Raw genomic sequence first — 17,952 nt, forward strand, 5'->3', positions numbered from 1 at the left:
GAGTTAGCTGTAAAAGGAGAAGTAACAGTGTGAACTTGCCACACCATCCCACCCCAGAGCGGAAACACACCACACCTCAGCAACCCAGTGCTCGGACTGCTTTCCCCACATTCCCGCTTGGGAACCTGGTCCCTTCAAGGTTACACTGAACGATTCCACATTTCCATCTAGACCACAGCACACTTTGGCTCAAGATCCTTGCATTTTTCCACAAACCAATGAGCACACCTAGGACTCCAGAGAATAATACCAGGTCCCCTCTGGCCCCTGCCAAGCCCATGCAGCTGTCATCAGCAGAAGATGAGCCCAGAGCCTGCCAGGAAGCTAATATAAGATGCCATTCTTCTTGGGTGTCGGGGTTGCGGGGAGGAAAAAGGCAATGAAATATACAGAAAAGAACGTTTATTAAGTGCACCATTTATCAAGCAGCTGGTAAAGCAGGAGGCTGTGTCACTCACCAGATGCAGGGGACACTGGGCATCACACAAATGTCCATGAAATCACAATATCAAGGAATTCACACTGTGTGATGAGGGGCATCTCATTGCAAGTGAATACAAAAGTTACAGACTGGAAGCCAGGACCATCATCCGGCAGCCTACACCCACACCCCATTGTGCTCCCTGAAATGATGGCTCAGATTTGTCCCAAAAAAGGGGCTACAGATTTCTAAATGTAGGACTCTTTTCTTGCAGGGCCTAAATAACTCTCACAGTTTGCACACTGACTCCTTGTGGTCAGAACGACAAAACATTCCAGAACATTCAGCATGCTCCAATTTAATACAACCTCCAACCCTACACACAGATTTTAAACAGGTTGGAAAGTAGGAAGAGACATTGGAGATGTCTAGTATGGGGTCCGAGGAAGGAGAATGCAGGCCGCAAGATTGGGAGGGAGTGTGTTTGGAAGCCCTAGAGATCCTTGGCTTTCATTGGGTAAACAAAAATTGGAGAAATGTTAAAAATATTCACGCGTGAGATCGGGACAGTACGGTGTCAATCCAATGTTGCTGGTGAAGTCAATTGTCACTTATGTAACAGATACGGTGTCAGTACAAAACCCAAGGAACCAGCTAGAGCTTTCACATAGACTGGCAGCAGCACCCTAGTAGGTTTCTATGCCCTCTGGGGCTCTCGGGAACACTGCCCGTGGTCAGAATATCTGAGTCATTGCTTCCCTTGACTCCTAGTGACTCCTCTTGACTCTAAGGTTAGCAACTTCTCTATGAACTCCAGGGACTCGGAACATCTGCAAGGCACTGATGCTAACAGGCTCCCACCCTACTGTCATGTCTGCACCCAAGCGAGCAGGATGGTCTAGAACACAGGCACAGACACCCCAAAGCAGAATCTTGTTAGCTTCTCAAAGAGCAGGGACTAGCAGGTGGGACACTGCATGCATGAGGGTCAGTGTCCCTGGGTCCAAAAACGGCATTGCCTCCTGTCTTCAGCTTGCCCTAAATTGTGAGTGTTGAACATGGACAGTGTGGCACACGCTTCCCTCCTCCCTGAACATTGGACGGTACTGGTTCATATTCTTGTGTGCATGTGTGCATACAGGTATGTGTATGGGCTGGGCAAATATTGCAGTGTAGCAGAAGAAAATGTGCTCAGAAGTGGGGGAGGGGCAGTAGGGTGGTTGACAAAGTGGATCTACAGATTCTAGGTATTTTGGAAGCGCCCTTGATACATTTCAGTAAGTCCAGAATTACGTCTGGGTATTTCAAAGGGACTCCAGAATGCACAGTAACCAGCCACAGACAGAGAGCCAATATTCAATCGTGTCCTATATTTAATAGCCAATGGTATTTCTGAGACAGAGTCATATCCTGCCCTCAAGGCTGAGAGGACACTTGAGGGCATGTGTATCCGATAAACAAAGCCTTTAAGCCTCCTGGGGAAATGCTGCTCTAAAGAAGACAGGGCATGGAGCCTCGGAACATCCCTCTCTGGCCTTCGTTAATGCCAGACGGGGATGAGCACTGCATTCACAGGCCAGCATAGGACCCGCCTCTCCTGCAGACACTTGGTGGGTCACAGGGGAAACTGCACTAGAGGAAAATAGGCCAAGAAAGTCATCCATCATTTGGGTTTTCCCAGAACTCAGCTCTTAAATTTTTTTCTCATTTTTAAGTGTATATAGTTTAGTGTTTTAGTGTGTGTGTGTGTGTGTGTGTGTGTGTGTGTGTGTGTATACGTGCATTCGTGTATGTTGTCTATCCACAGATACATGTAGAGACCAAAGGTTTTCCTCCATCACTCTCCACCTTATTTTTATTTACTTAGTTAATCTTGAGATAGAGTCTTTTGCTGAACTCAAAGTTGATCAGTCTGCTAGGCTGGCTGCCCTGTAAGTGTCTGGGATCCACCTGTAAGCCCCCACCCCAGGGCTGAGGTTAAGATGCACTGAGCCTGGCTTCTACATGGACGCTGAGGTGCTCAAGTTGGGTTCTCACACTTGCTCAGCACACGCTTCTCTGAGTGAGGCAGCTCCTCAGCCTCCGGGGGGTTGTTTATTAACTTTTAATACGTTCTCAGAACCGTGCGCCCATCACAAATTCCAAGGCATCCTAACCACCCCAATTCCCATCTCCTTGGGAATTTTAGGACCACTTTATCAATTTCTTCAGAAGCCAGCTAGGATCTTGGTGAGGATTACATCAAATCTGTTCAACAATATTATGTCTCTGACCCATAAGCGCAAGGTGGCCCCATTTATCTATTCTCCTTTATTTCCCTCCAGTTCTTGTTTGCAGCTTTGAGGGCGCAGGGTTACATTTCCCTTGTTATCCCTAACCCTCCTTTCCTCATTCTGGGACTTTTATGGATGGACGCCCCTTCACTTTCCCATTGGTCACCAGCAGTATAAGGAAATATGAACAAACTTTGTAACATTGATCTGACACTAACCTTGCTACTTCTCTGTCAGCTCTGGGGAGAGACGGGGTAAGGGGAAAGGAGAGAGGGAGAGGAGGGGGGAGAGAAGGGCTACTTGCATGTGTGTGCACGTACGCATATGTATGTGAGTGCTCCTAGATCACATATGCACGGGTCAGTGTCATGTACAAACAGCTCCCCTCCCTCACCTGTCCTGGATGACTCTCCTTTTCCTTCCTAAATGTTTGCCAAGCAGCAGCATCTTCAACATTTTGGCCTCGTTCTCATCACCTTTCAGAGCCAGGCAGCCTCCCAGCTCAGTTTCCGGTTCCCAGTGCTTTCCAGGATGCCCTAAGGATGCTAAGATCTGTCCACACGACTCAGGTCAGGGGGAAATTAGCACCACTCTGCGTCCGCAGCCTCATTTCCCACTCCTTGTCAGCCCACTGGGCTTCAAGTCACCTATCCTAGGCGTGCTGTCTTTCACAAGATACCAGGATAAACAAGAGGGAAAGGGACAAAAGCCAGGTGTCCAAGAGTCCACCCACCACCCAGGAGCACTTGAGTCAGGGTAGTAGAAACACAGGTGGGAGTTCAGGTGACCCTCTGATGGCTGAGTGACCCGATCATCCCCCATAGAGACATTTCCCCACCCCACGTCAGAATATGACACACGCTCTAGCCAACTCAAGGAGAGAAGGGATGCAAACCAATAGACACCTAATGCAGCTTCATGCACAGCCACCACGGGGGAAGACTGGAGTCCACACCACCAACCCTGCGGCTGGCCCGGTGGGCCAGGCCTATGGCTCATGCTGAAGATGGCTGAGAGCAGCTCCTCTGGCTTGAGCTGCGACGGCTCAGGACAAAGGTGGATGAGTTGCTCTTCTTGCTGACACTCGTCTCGCCGGGCCGGCTGCCCTTCAGGTAACGAGCAGAGCAGCAGAAGAAGCGCTGCACGAGTTCGTGGAAGAGGTGACCTGTGAAGAGCATGTAGATCCACGGGTTGCAGCAGCTGTTGAGGCTGGCCAAGAGCATGGCAATGATGAAGGCAGAAGCTGTGGGGTGGGGCGGGAGGAAAAGAGAACAGGGGGTCACTCTGGAGCCATCCCAGACCTTCCTGACTCAGCCATGGCTGCCGCAGCAACAACCATGCCAGGTACCACTGACTGGATCCCAAGACAAGGTGCCCACCACACATGTTATATCTTTGACCCACATCCTTGTTCAGGGTTCACTCCCTGATCTTACCAGGGCACAGCTCGGCCCTGAGAGCTACCTCACCCTTGTTCTTTACTCCAGCTTCCCAGGCACTGAAGGCCTCTGTCCTTCACAGGTACTGTATGCATCCCAGCCACCTTCATCCTTCATCCGTTACCCAGCAAACTTGGACAACAATAACAGCGGGGGTGGCGGGAGCAGTGGGGAGGAAGGAGATGTCAGCCTTCGTTTGCACAGCCCAGCCAGTACCAATCACTACATCTAATGGCCAAACCTCCCTCGGATGCTTCGGTCACTTCATCTTTACACAAAACAATGAGAATTTCCACCCTGCCTGAAAGTCAGCAAGAATCAAAGAGCACCAGGAACACGGGAGTTCTCAGGAAGAGGTAATGGCTGTCAACACATGCCAGGCACATGCCAGGCACATGTCAGACACATGCCAGGCACATGCCAGGCACATATCAGGCACATGCCAGGCACGTGTCAGACACATGCCAGGCACATGCCAGGCACATATCAGGCACATGCCAGGCTCTGTGGGTACCGGAATGAAAAGACAAACTTGCTCCTAGGTACTTTTAAGCAGGAGGAATAAAAACAAAACCTATGCTTCTTTCACTGGCCTTAAGTCTGAAGACCGAGACTGCTTCTGACAAGAGGTGATTCCTGGCAGCTTCTCTAGAAACGCAGGAGGGAAATGACAGTGAGAGTGAGAATCTCCATGTGGCCATCACTTATGAAGAAAGCTTCCCCTCAGAGCCGGGCAAACCCACCAGTTTTCTGTCAGGTTAAAAAAAAAAAAAAAAAAAAAAAAAAACTTTCAAGACTCACTCCGGAAGTCAAATCTCAACCCAGGTACAGATCTTCCCTGGGAGGCTGGGGTAGCAGAGTCTGGGTACAGAGAGGGTCTGGCTTGCTGGTGAAGTCCCCAGCAGCCACGGACAAGTAGCAGCTGGGAGGCCTGGGTGGCTCTCAGAGTGGCAACCCCAGGCAGGCAGCTCCTGAGAACACGGATGCAATGCAAGCTGTAAGACCCCGGGGAGGGGGCTCAGCAGTGGTAGAACGGGCCCCAGGGTTCTGAAGAGCAGGCAAGTTTAAGAGCTATTGATACAGTTCATTGCATTGGTGTGCCGGCTGGCACAGAAGCGAGCTATGATGGACAAAGAGTAAATAAATGAACCTCGCCAAACGAGTTTTCAGACATCCAAATAGGGACATCTAATCCCCAAAATGAACACAGTAACAACTAAAGAACAACAAAGGAAGAAAGGCCAATGTGGTCAGATCCCTTATTTTTATTGAGGAGATTTTTCTGTCTATTTTTTTTTTTTGGGCTGGGTAAAGAGAAAACAAGGACCACTGATGGGATGGATGCCTTAAGGTTAAAGTCGCCCACAAGACTAAAAATAGAATATGTTCAAAGTCATAAAAGAGGCAAAAAAAATCAATAAAGGCCAAGCACAGTGAAACAAACTGTCAGCCCCTGAGAAGATGGAGATGAAATAAGAGGGAATCTCAGATCCAGACCCAAAGGCACCAGACTAACCCAGGCTGCCCCACTGGGAACGATGACAAAGTACAGGCTGGGCGCACCTGATGAGAAAACTCGGCATCCCGAGTGCTCCCGAGTTAGAAAGGTTCTGTATGCTGACACGATTACCCAGCTAGAAAGAGTCACACCAGACCTCATGTGACACATCAGTCACACCCCAACCGCACCAAAACCCCAAGTAAAATTCCCTCTGGGCTGCATGGACGTGCAAAGTGTGCATGAAGCATGTGTGAACTTCAGGGTTAGACTCAGGTCCGCCCCCAAGGTAGATGATTGCATTCGTGCAAACCAGACACAGCTCTGGTTCTGGGTATTTGGAGGATGGATCCTCTCCCTGCATAACCTTAGTGGGTCACCCTAAGGGACTGACAGCAGGGGTTTGCATTTAGAGTGAGTGAAGCATGGGGACACTGTCAGTCCATGCTACGGTGCTGTTTCCAGAGGGGCATGGGACCATGCAGGCAGGGTGACGTCAGCACCCCTGTGTAAGGCTTCCCAAATGATGCAGTTCCCAGAGTGGTCTGCACCCCAGTTTATACAGAAGGAAGGCACACACTGCACCTTCCCATCCAAAAGTAACAAAGCTGGTTCCTTTTGAAAATAGGTTCTCATTCTCATGGTCTAAGGAGCTTCCCGTCAGCAAATCTCAGCCCCAAAGCCAAGGCACAGGCTGGCTGAGCAGGTGCAGTGTGGGCCACAGAGAGAATAACCCTGTTCCTAGGACAAATACAGAGTCCCTAGAGGTGAGTGCTTGGGCAAGGACTTCAGGATGTCCAGTGGATCATTATCTTTCTCAAGGACAGACCCAGAGTCAGCAAACTGCAGCTCATGGGCTAAAAATCTGCCTGCCCTGTTTTTATCAATAAAGTTTTATTAGACTGTATCCATGACCGCCCATTCACAGGCTGTCGATGGCTGCTTCTGCACTTCAGGGGCAGAGTCGAACAGCTGTGAACAAGACCTTGAACCCCACAGGCCTAAGTATTTGTCATCCTTATGGAAAGTCAGGCAATCTTTGATGAAATGTCTGTAGGAGGGGCAAGTGTTAAAGGGTAGATGCTGAGGGCACGGGAGGAGGGAGCAAGTGCACTTAGAGCAGCCTAGGTCACAGGAAGAAGCCACTCCCACATCACAGTCAGCAGGAAGAAGCTACCCCCACGCCCCAGTCAGCAGAATCCAATTGTGCCTTCGCTTCTAAGACACACAGATCTAGGCGAGGATCTGGCTGTACATTGTGGAGCTGTGTGTTCTCAGGGAAGTCACTCAACGTCACTGTACCCATGATTCCTCATCTGTGAGATGGGAAGCGAAAGCGCTTCTTACAGGAATGTCATGAGACTGACAGGCAAGGGTGGTTCAGAACTCAAATTCCTTGTCAGCGAGCAGGGCCTCATCGTCGCCACCAATTCTGCTGCAACGACAGGGATGCACTTGAGACACCACATTGCTTTTGTAATCCTCAGTGGTGTTGTCTCCTACATGGAAAACGGGCCTGCTTGCGTTCCCTGGGCTGGGGTATGTCTGGGAATATAGAACACTCTGGGTAAAGAAAAGATCCAAGACCCTGTGGCTGAGCTTCTGGAAGCTTCACGACCGTATCGCTACGTCTGTCACTGACTGCTTCCAGAGTAGAGCATTCTGACCAAGAAGGCCAGCAGACATGTAGACACTTGTGCTGGCCTAAAAAGTCCACAGCCTGAGGCCTGCACAGTGGAACTGCCACCGCCACCAGCCTGTCAGCTCCTGGTAGGTTTAAGCACTTTGTGATGAGGGCTTAACTCCACCACAGAACAAATAACTCAAAATGGATACAGAGACCCTTGGCTTGCATAGTCTTTCTCGGTGTCCTGGCAATGTCTAACCTTGTACTGCAGATGTGGGGGACCTACATTACTGGGAAGGGCTAAGACTTGCTTCAGCTAGGGCACAAGCCAGGACTCACCAGCTCAAAGCACATGCAGTCGCCCCCTCTGCCTTCTGCTTACCAGCTCTGCAGCCTATAGGTCCAGGGCTACATCGGCCCTTGGTGTTCTCCCACATTGAGATTCTACCTGTTTTTATCTCCTTTCCCAACTTGCAGCCTGGTTGGCTAATGCTTGGCAACTATCCCGCCTACAGCCCACAGGTTATATACAGCCCAGGAAAGCTGTAAATGCAAACCAATATAAAGTTGTAAATTTACTTAAAACATCACACTATTTTTTAAAGCTTGACTGCAGTTCTCAAGTAAGAACTCTGTCAGGGACAACAACGTGTCTCAATGTCACACAAAATAAACATATGCATGTTCTCAAAATCTGCAGCTTGTAGATTAGACATCCTTGAAATCTAAACATGTAGCCCAAGACAATCTGTTATCTTTGTCCTGTGTTGCCAAGAGAAGCTAAAATGTTGGCCATATCTGCTTTCTAAGGGTATTAACTGACCTAGTCTATGCCTTTAGGTAAGCACAACAGGGTAATCCCACCCCTTCAGGAAGAGGATGCCGCAGTCCCAGCCATTCCAGAAGAGGATGATGTCGTCCCATCTCTTCAAGTAGGGGAGACTGCAGTCTCACCTTCAGGACTCAGAGCTCACTCTTCAACTGCTAGCACAGGCTACTCAGTGCTCCCAGTGGAGCCTCATGTTACCTCCCTGGCCAGAAGAGTAGCCATCTCTTAGGAATGCTCAGTGAAGAAGATCAAAGAGGCCAGGAACCCAGCCTTCATCTGTCTTCCTTGCAGAGACATCCCAAATTGCAAGATCCTGTAAGCCTAGCCTGTGTCACATCTCCCAGAAGACAAAGCCATCATGGCATCAGGATAGAGATAGAGAGATACAGAAGCCAGAGTGGATGTGTGCACAGAAGTTGCCAGGGGAGGGAGCCAAGACACAGAAGGAGACCTGAGCCCAAGAGAAACTCCTCTGAGGAGGGATGCCTGGAATACAAGATTCCTCCCAAACCAAACCTCCCAGGTCTGAATACCCCACTCCATCCCTCTCCAAAACACATCTACCCTCTGAGTGTGGCTTTCCTCATCTGGACATTGAAGGCCACACAGGAAAGTGGGAAGAAGGAAAGGGTCTTAATGCCAGAAAGGACTTCCTATTGCTGAGGATAAAAGATGGGATCAACTGTGGTCATTCATTGAAGTCCAAGGACGGGGTCCCGATTAGAGGCTAAAGGAACTACCCTTAATTGCTTTTCCTTAGAGAGGGGGGAGAGGGGGAGAGGGAGAAGGAGAGAAAGAAGGGAAGGGAAGGGAAGAGAGAGAAGAGAAGAGAAGAGAAGAGAAGAGAAGAGAAGAGAAGAGAAGAGAAGAGAAGAGAAGAGAAGAGAAGAGAAGCAGAGCCCTATCCATTTGGGGAAACTTTCACTGCCAGCACTGCCATTAGCCCAGCATGGTAGGTTTCTGCAGCAGAGTGAGACCTTCACCCTTCAGGAGAATCACCAGAAGAGTCAGCTGTAAAATCTTGTCTCCCACTATCCTAAAATGAAAATCACACCCTCCCATGAGCAGAGGTCTTGGGACGGTGCCCAGGCTGTCCACCTGGTAAGGCTGTTCCCTGCCAGAAAGGGACAATGAGTGGGCAAAGCTGAGCCATCCACTTGCCCAGAAGCTGCCTTGGGGTGGGGGAGTTCAAACATCTAGCCACCCTCTGAATCCAATGAGTTTATCCTTGGCAGGTCTAAGCTGGCACTGGGGACCCGTGTAGACTCATCGAGTTCCTGGTCACAGGGATTCATGCATTGGGTCAGCTCTGAATGAACTGTGAGCGGTAGCATCTGGGGGAGAGGCCGAAGAGGCTGGGATGTGGGGGCACCTGAAAATGGGAGCCCCCACTACCAGGCAGGAGCACAGGCAAGAGCAACAACACAATGCTAGCCATAGGTGCTGGGGTGCCACACGCCTGAAAGAGTGCCTCCTGTGCATTTGCCTCCTAGTTGTGAGTCCTGGGGGGAAAGAAGCAGAAGGCTGTGGGGGAACAGCACCAAGCATTCCATCCCCACCAGACCAGCCTTACTCAAGTCCCTAGAAGTTCCTCTTTTGTACTTCCGGGCACTCACTGTACCCTGCATCAAGGACCCAAATTATCCCAGAACAGCTGGTAGGCAGCTGGCCACAGCCCTGCAGGCTGTGTTGTTCCTGAGGCAACCCAGGCATTCACACACAGTGCAAACAAAGGCTTATGGTCTCTCTCCTCTGACTCACATCCACTAGCTACTTCTGAAAATTTTAAGTCAAGAAGCCAGCCTCCTGGGCAGGGCCTTCCCCAAATATGTAAAACTGGGGGTTGGGGGAGCTCCTGTTTCTCCAAGGACTTGTGCTGGGGTCGCAGAAGGGCTCTGGCATGCCTTTCAAAATATTCCTTTGGAATGTATGTATACATAAAGATGGGGTTCCAGGATATGCCACAGGGATGCATCTTTGCAAAGACTGAACTTTTACAACTGCGATTGTTCTAGAACTCTCTGTGGTGTGCTAGCTCCATGCGTTTTGGGGCTGGGATGAAGAGCATCTGGGTTACTGAGGTTAAAACAGCCTTTGTTTAGGCTCTGGTCATAGCTGGCTAACCTGTGAGGCCCTTGGGTTGGGCTGCAGGAGAAAAACCAGATCTTCCTCCATACTCTATGACACCCCGTTCTCCAAGAACAGTTCACACGGAAGCATGTGGGAGGCAAGGGGCAGGCTCAGGTCACAGTCTACATCGAGAAGCTCTGCTACACGAAGTGTTGTTGAGGGCCGGCTTCATGGGTACCACTTAGCATCACCCCAATGTGCCCAGTCAGATCAGCCTTTTAACCAGGACCTCAGTGATTGCTGTGCAACTAAAATTCTTTCCAACTATCCCAGCTCATATGAGTAGAGAATGGAGAAAAATAATAAAGTAGCTGTCTAATGCTTTCAACTATTGATGTATGCCTGCTTCTTTGTACAGAAAGCTCCTACTCGGCCATCAGAACGCTTTTCAAACATTGATTCCTCTCTGAAACCCTCCTGATACCCCTCTCCCCCCGAGGGATACAGAATCAGCCACTGTCTGCCTCCAACGAACATTCACATTACATGGTAAATGAATACTTCTAGTGTGGAGACATCCCATCATGTTCTCATTATTTTTTTATACTCCCAGGCTGGGGACTATGTCCCATTTGATGTTGTGTCCCCGGCTGCAAGCAGAGACTGGAAAATAAGAAGAGGTCGATAAGGGAATGACCTGAATTGAAGCATGAAATTAGCAGACAGGAAGTCCTGATAAGTCGCCCACCTCCTCCAGCACATCGGAAAGGCAAAAAGACGATCTCCCTGTTAGATGACAGAGCATCGCCTGCTAACTGGGTGACTGGACTCAAACGCAACGCCCGCTGGGAAAACTAGGTTCACACTCAGAGAGCGAAGTGAGTAGGAGAAAACAAACCAGAGTGATTGTTCAGGCGTGAGGTGTGGCCAGGGGGAGAGGCCTGGCACAGAAGCGCCATCTCCTGGCCAAGAGCGGTTTGAGAGGATGAGCAGAAGCTGCTCCCAGTGACTAGGAGCAAGCAGCCCAGGAAAGGACACTGTGGACACCTGGTCTCTTCCTCTCTCCCTCTCCAACGGGAGGGACACTTCCAAATCCAGAGCTAGGCACTGCTCCGCCCTTCACCCTGCTTCTTAGCACCCCAGTCCAGCTAGCTGCTACCACTGCCCCAGCCCACCACACTACTGCTCTCAAAACCACTCCCTGCTCCCCGCAACTCCCCTACTCCCTAAAGCCTTGGCATTTGTTAAATTTGCTTCTTACTTTTCAAAAGCAGACCCGGTGTCAGGCTCAAGAAACCACTCAGTTGGGAAAGTGCTTGCCTTGCAAGCATGAGGACCCAGTTATATCGACAGCACCCACGTTGGAAAGCCAGCACAGTGGCACAGGCTCGCCCTCCCATTGTTGAAGAAATAGAGATGGAAACTGAGGCCAAGTGGCCTAACCAAGTCAGTGGGTTCCAGGCCAGTGGGAGACAATATTTGAATAGCAAAGTGGCCCCTGAGCCACTGATAAGGTTGACCTTGGATTTCCACATGCACATGTACACAAGTGCATGAGAACCTAAACACACATGCATAACCATTCATACACATGCGTCCACTCTCACGTGAACATAGCACACACACACATACAATGCACGTAGTCACACTAATGCTCCCTCACCCCACGTACACCAACATACACAGGAACACACCTGATAAACAACATGACACACACATGCATGCCCACATGCAAATGAACCAACACCGACACAAGTAAATATACAGTACATACACATAAGCATGAACATGCACATATACACACATGTATATGCCCAAATTCATATGAACCAACACCTACACAAGGAAACACACAATGCATACACTCATGTACCCAGCCAACGTGAAAGCAAATGCATGCACAAAGGCAAACACAGTTATGCAAACCCATATGAACACACATAAACATACAAAGCATACACACAAACACACAAACACACACCAACATGAATACACATATACAGAGATTCACCCACAAGCCTACACCCAGATAAATACACACACACCTTGAGTCATGCACCCTACCCACATGAACACATGTGTATACACAGAGATATGTACCAACACACACGCACACATACATGCCGACACTCACCTGTATAAAATGGACACACAGTCACATACACACCAGGTGATCTGTCCCAAACCACCAAGAGTGGTGAGACGGAAAGCCATGCTTTTAGCCAAGGCAGCAATGGGAAGAAAAAGGAGAGGGCAGATGATGGGGGCCGTGGCTAAGGCAGCAGAGACTCTGTATGGCTTTAGGGGTCCCAGCAATGGGGGGTTTGGAACCTGGAGTGCCGAGAGCACCATGTTGTTGGTTGGGGCATGATGGGATGGGGCACACACAAGTAGGTTGAGAAAAACCCAGAATGCCAGGATCGGGCTAGGGAGGAAGTGTCTCCTCTGTTCCTGCAGGTCTTCAATGGGGAACACAAACCAGCATTTTGACAAGAGCCCAGGAAATCCTGGTGCTGCGGTTTCCCTCAGCGGGTTGCAGTGAGAGACGATTCAACCTGTCTATCTCCTGTGGGAGCTTACATGGGTCTAAGGACTAAGGTAAGAAGTATGGATCCTGTCTCCTGGCTTCGGTCTCCTCCCGTTCAGACGGAGCTTATCTACTTGCTAAGTTTGATGCGAATTGTAGAGAATCCAGGCACACGCAGATGACACACGGATGAGCATTTGTCTGCCTTCTCAAACTGATACCCAGAAAGGGAGTCTCCCTCTGTCACTGCTCTTTCCCCTTTCTCAGATGGGAATAGCCCTGATGCTATTGAAAGGCCCCAATCCTACAGGGGGAAGCCAGTTTCTCATGCACACTTGCTCCTTCCTGCGCATGAGGACCTCTGTCAGCAGAGCCTCATGAAGTCTGAGAGCCTCACAGCCCAGCCAGTAGGGGGTGCCTTTGGTGGACACTTCTAACTTGCTAGGACAAGGTGATGGGGTGAAAGCAAGCAGGCTCCAGCCCTAGTCCCAACCCAGGCTCAGGGAAGAGTATGCTGTGGTCCAGGCTTAGCTTCCCAAATCTAAGGCCTCCCCAGCTGCAGGCTAAGCTCCCAGAACCAAGGCCTCCTGCTACGTTTATCACCTCCAGCACACTGGTACACCTATCAGATGGGGAAAACTGTGCAGCAAGCTTCGCTCACTAGTCCCCAACATTAATCAAACCTTTGAGAGTTGGAGAGCTAAAGTCACTTGCAGCAGAACCCAGGAAAACAAGGGAAACAGCTCTACATAAGTGTTCACATCCTCCTCCCGGAGCCAAAGCAACTGGAAACTGCCCATCTGATTGCAATGTTTAGCCTGCAGGATCAAGCTGGAAGGTGTTCCGGGGCTAAGAAGGAAAAACCTGCCCAGTATCCCTGTGCCCACCCTCTCCATGGCTTTCCACTGTGCTAGGTGACTAAAGAGCAAGGTCCCCCAAGGCATCCCTACTACAGGCACTGCAAGGAACATTCCTTATCCTAAGAGCTACACACAGAGGGTCAGGGAGGGACAAAGAGGCCCTGAGCCAGCATCTCAGAGCCGGTTAGAACAGGAGACACCTGAAGGTCAGATCTAATGATTGACAGGACTTAGAGTCTTTTAGGAGATGCATCCTGGACCTGTCTGTGAGGGTGAAATTTCCAGAGAGGTTTACACAGGGGGGAAAGACCCACCCTGAATGTGGGTGCCACCATCTGTAGGCTGGGCCTAGACAAGGAACATCTCAGCTAGATAACAGCACTCTGTCTACTTCCTGCCCGTGGCCTCGATGTGACCATAAAGGTAAATAGCCTCACACCTGCTATTTACCCCTTGCCACCATGACGGACTGCACCCTCAAACTCTGAGCCAAAAGAAACCCTTCTTCCTTGAGTTACTTTTGTCACAGAGACAAGAGAAGTTACTAATACAGCAGGTATCCCCCAGACTTGCCCCAAGAGGTGCCCATCTTGGATCTGCCACCACAGGTATTAGAGTGCCTCTGTACCACAAGGGCTAGGATCCTTAAGTCCTGCTGAGGAAGCAGCTAGGCCTGGAGCCTTCTTTTAAAACTCCCATTTCAGCCTTACACCTCACTCGGTTCTCCAGCCGTGGCTCTTCATTTCCTGGCTCGGGAAGCCCCAGGTTGAGCTCTTGTTCTGGCCAAACTTGCTGTGTGACCCAGTAGAAATGAGTTTTTTTAAGTCTTTGTAATGTGTGACCAGAGACCACACAATGGACAGAGTCCTCACAGCAATCTTTGCTCTGCATACCACAGGCTATCAGTAACTACTGACTGACAGGAGTCCTGGCCACTGTGGAGCAAGATGGCTCAATGAATCCAGGGGTCTGTGGTTTCCAGACAGGAGCACAGAAGAACAATGACCCTCTGGTCCCCTGCTCTGAGAACCTAGCTTCCCAAGAGGAGGGATTTGGTGCTGGGAGTGACAGTGATTCTATCCATAATAAGATTTTGCACCACCTAGAGTTAGAACTTTCTGACTGGTCGGTGAAAGGAGACCAGGTCCTCCTACATGTTTCCCCAGCTGTCTGGTTCCCCAGCCCCTTCTTCCTTCTTCAACCCCCACCTGGCTTCTAATGTATGCAGGCCACCACCCTACCCTATAACTTCACTGGTCCTCCTGAGGGAATGGCTCTTTCCTCCAGAGTCACAATCACACAGCCTCCTGGTCAAAGCCAACCACTGTCCTTTTGGCTCCCTTCCTCGGCACCCCAGCCAGGTCCCTGTCCTCTAACCTACTCACCTCTCTTCATTACCTCTGCCCCATGAGACACTCTGGAATTGTCTTGACCACCCCAGAGGTCCCTTGGAAGACCTATTCAGCCTCCATTCACCCAGTCAGCTTTCACCGGACCAACTGTCCCTTCTGGAGGTTGACCCTATCCACCCTCGACTTTGTGTATTCTGACCGACTTAAAATATACAGTGATCTCAAAGCGGTGGGAGCCTGAGCCTGTGCTCAGGTTGAAAACCCACTTCCGTTCTCTCTCTGTAAAAGGACAGTCGCCTGCCTCAGCTTCCCACTCCACTATAAGAATTTTCACACTGAAAGTTGCCTAAGGCCTCTGCAGGATATCTGGCCTGCCTTACTGGCAAGAGTTTGTACTTCGTGGGTATTTCCATGCTGTAGTCCTGGAGACGCAGAGAAGTGACTGTCCCAAAGTCTATGAACCAGAGAATGATGATGCTGTGAGACCAGCTCATGCCCCAAGAAGATCCCAGAACCTTGGGAGTACAGAGATAGGGGAACTAAGACCTGACCCTGCCACCCTCTTCCTCTCCGCCCACACTACCTTCCTTGGGCGCATTGACGTCCCAAACGCTCCACATCTGCACGAAGAAGAAAGGTGTCCAGCACACGATGAAGGCCAGTACGATGATGAAGGTCATCTTCACCGTGCGGATTTTGGCCTTGGAGATAAGCTTGACACTACTGACCCGTGCCAACGCCGCACGCCCAGCTCCACCCGCCGCGTCATTCCCCTCGGCAGCCGCCGCCGCCGCTGCCGTCTTGAGTCTCAGATTCTGCCAGATCTTGAAGCTGATGAGGCCGTAGCAGGCGGCCAGCACGATGACCGGTACAATGTAGACGGCGAGCGTGATCCATGTGACGTAGGCCTTGGGTCCCCAGGGTTGGATGAAGACCGCCCAGCAATCGAAGACTCCGTCCGCCACTTCGCGCAGCGAGAAAATGTGCACCTGCGGAGCACTGGCCACCAGGCAGCCAAGCCACGTCCCCAGCACCGCCAGGCGGTCGGTTCGGCGGCGCAGGGAGCGCAGCGGCTGGCAGATGGCCAGACAGCGGTCGAGCGACATCAGCAGCAGCAGGTAGGTGGAGGCGAACATGCCCACCACCTGCAAGTATTTGACCAGACGACACAGCAGGTCGGGCCCATAGAAGCGGAAGGTGATGTCCCACAGCAGCTGCGGAAGCACCTGAAACACAGCCACCACCAGGTCAGCGATGCTCAGGTGCTTCATGAAAAAGAAGAGGCGCGAGTGCTTGTGGCGCGTGGTGCGCAGCGCCAGCAGCACACACGCGTTGCCACTCAGAGCCAGGAACAGAATGAGGCACAGGACCGCCACCTCCACGCGCGCCAGGGCCTCGTTGCGTTGTGGTGGCCCGGCCGTGCGGTTGCCCTCCTCCCCTGGTGGCACTCCACTCCCGAGGTCCAACTCGACACTCCAGTTGGCTGCTGGCGTGCCCTCCATGTCCGCGACCGCGACCGCGACCTCCAGGGAGCACTAAGTCTTACGATTCTTTAAAGCGTGGCACGTGGGGCGGGGCCTGGTGCTCGGTCCAGGTGTCTACCTGCCTGTCCTCTCCCTGAAACAAACCAGAAGGGCTGTGACCAGACCGTTGTGCTTCACTTGGGACGCAAGTGTGGGGCGTGCAAGTCCCCTTCCTGGGAATCTGAAGTTACCTGAGTCTCACTCAGGGCACGAGCCCAGTCATGGGACTGCTCAGTGGCAGTGATTTCTCGGTGGTGACGGTAAAAATCCCGGTTTGAGGTACCTTCTTTGAGCCTTTGGAGGTGCCCTTGCACTTGGGTCCCAGGACAGGGTCAGCCGCTCTGCCTACCGAGAGAGGAGGCTTGCGATGAACCACTTTCCCCAAGAACAAGAACGAACACACACACACACACACACACACACACACACACACACACACACACACACACACACACACACACCAGCGGCCTCTCCTGCAGAGAACCCCCAAACCTATACCTATACCTATCCCATCCGGACACAGAACAACCACCTCCTAGGGGATCGAAGCCAGCCCCCATCTTAATAGCCTTTACTCCAAGTACATCTTCCTGGGGTCCCCCCAAAAGCTCCAGCTCAAGCCCATCCTTCTTCACCTCCTGCTTCCAAGACTCAACCCCGGCTTCCAGAACTTCCCGACGCCGCTTGCTTCCGGAGGGACTCCTGCCTACAAGCGTAGTGCCCCCACCTTACCTCCTACCCCAGCGCAACGCAAGGCTGCTGTGCCAGAGACCCCAGGGGACGCCTTTCACAGGAATCCCCCCAGCCCAGGAGCCCGGACAGTCAGAGACTTTGCATCTTCGTCCAAGCTTTTCAGGCTCTCAGAACATCCTGAGCACCTCCTCCGGGAACCAGAGGTGCGAGACGCGCCAGATCCTTCCCTCCGAACCTGATGGTCCTACAGGTAGGTCCTAGCCATCCTGTCCCCACGGTCCAAAGGTCCCAGCCACCTAAAGCGAGACTGCAGGTTAGCCCAAAGTTGCCTTGCCAACGGGGAAGTTGCACTGCAGTGGATGGCCTCAGAGATGCGTGGACTCTCCGCCCAGGATGGGAGAGCTGCTGGCGCCACCCTCCGTGCTACCACGGGGTAGATCTCGGCGTCTTTGAAATCCCCTAGCTTGCGGCTTTGCTGGTGGCTGGATGCCGTAGGAAGACAAGAGAGAGCCAGCGAGGCTGTGAGCCGCCGGCGTCAGCACGCGGTGCTGTCTGAAGGTGCGGGTCCACAGCTGGAGCCGGAGGCTGCAGCACCACGTATGTCCGCTAGAGGGCAGAGCAAGTCGCCCGCGGCGATCCCAGAGAGCCTGGTCAGCTAACCCTTAGGTCAGATTTATTTCATTAGTGGCTTGAAACTCGCAAACAACCCACCTAACTTCTTCCTTTCTTGGTTTAGCTCTTTACGTTCTCAGAGATACTGGAACCTTGGAAAGTGACGTTTGTTTTTCCCTGAGTACATTTTTAATAAAGTTGCATTTCTTTGCCTTTTTGGTTTTTTTT

At 51.3% G+C, this 17,952-nt stretch overlaps 1 protein-coding gene across 4 annotated transcripts; it reads right to left on the minus strand.

Annotated features, from left to right (window-relative positions):
- Nucleotides 1-387: 387 nt before the first annotated feature.
- Nucleotides 388-17,737, minus strand: Oxtr (oxytocin receptor). 4 transcript variants are annotated; one of them, XM_063285603.1, is made up of 4 exons: nt 17,152-17,737; nt 16,611-16,764; nt 15,480-16,513; nt 388-3,937 (listed from the first exon to the last, which is right to left on the minus strand). In XM_063285603.1, the coding sequence occupies exons 3-4, from the start codon at nt 16,396-16,398 to the stop codon at nt 3,690-3,692; spliced, it is 1,167 nt and encodes a 388-aa protein (XP_063141673.1). In that variant the 5' UTR covers nt 16,399-16,513; nt 16,611-16,764; nt 17,152-17,737; the 3' UTR covers nt 388-3,689. The 4 variants fall into 4 exon arrangements, with proteins under 4 accessions (XP_063141673.1, XP_063141672.1, XP_063141671.1 ...); XM_063285602.1 differs by having other exon boundaries at nt 15,480-16,532; nt 17,152-17,705; XM_063285601.1 differs by having other exon boundaries at nt 15,480-16,764; nt 17,152-17,705.
- Between the last annotated feature and the right edge of the window lie 215 nt (nt 17,738-17,952).

Source organism: Rattus norvegicus, chromosome 4 (assembly GCF_036323735.1).
Source record: "Rattus norvegicus strain BN/NHsdMcwi chromosome 4, GRCr8, whole genome shotgun sequence".
In the NCBI taxonomy this organism is placed as follows: Eukaryota; Metazoa; Chordata; class Mammalia; order Rodentia; family Muridae; genus Rattus; species Rattus norvegicus.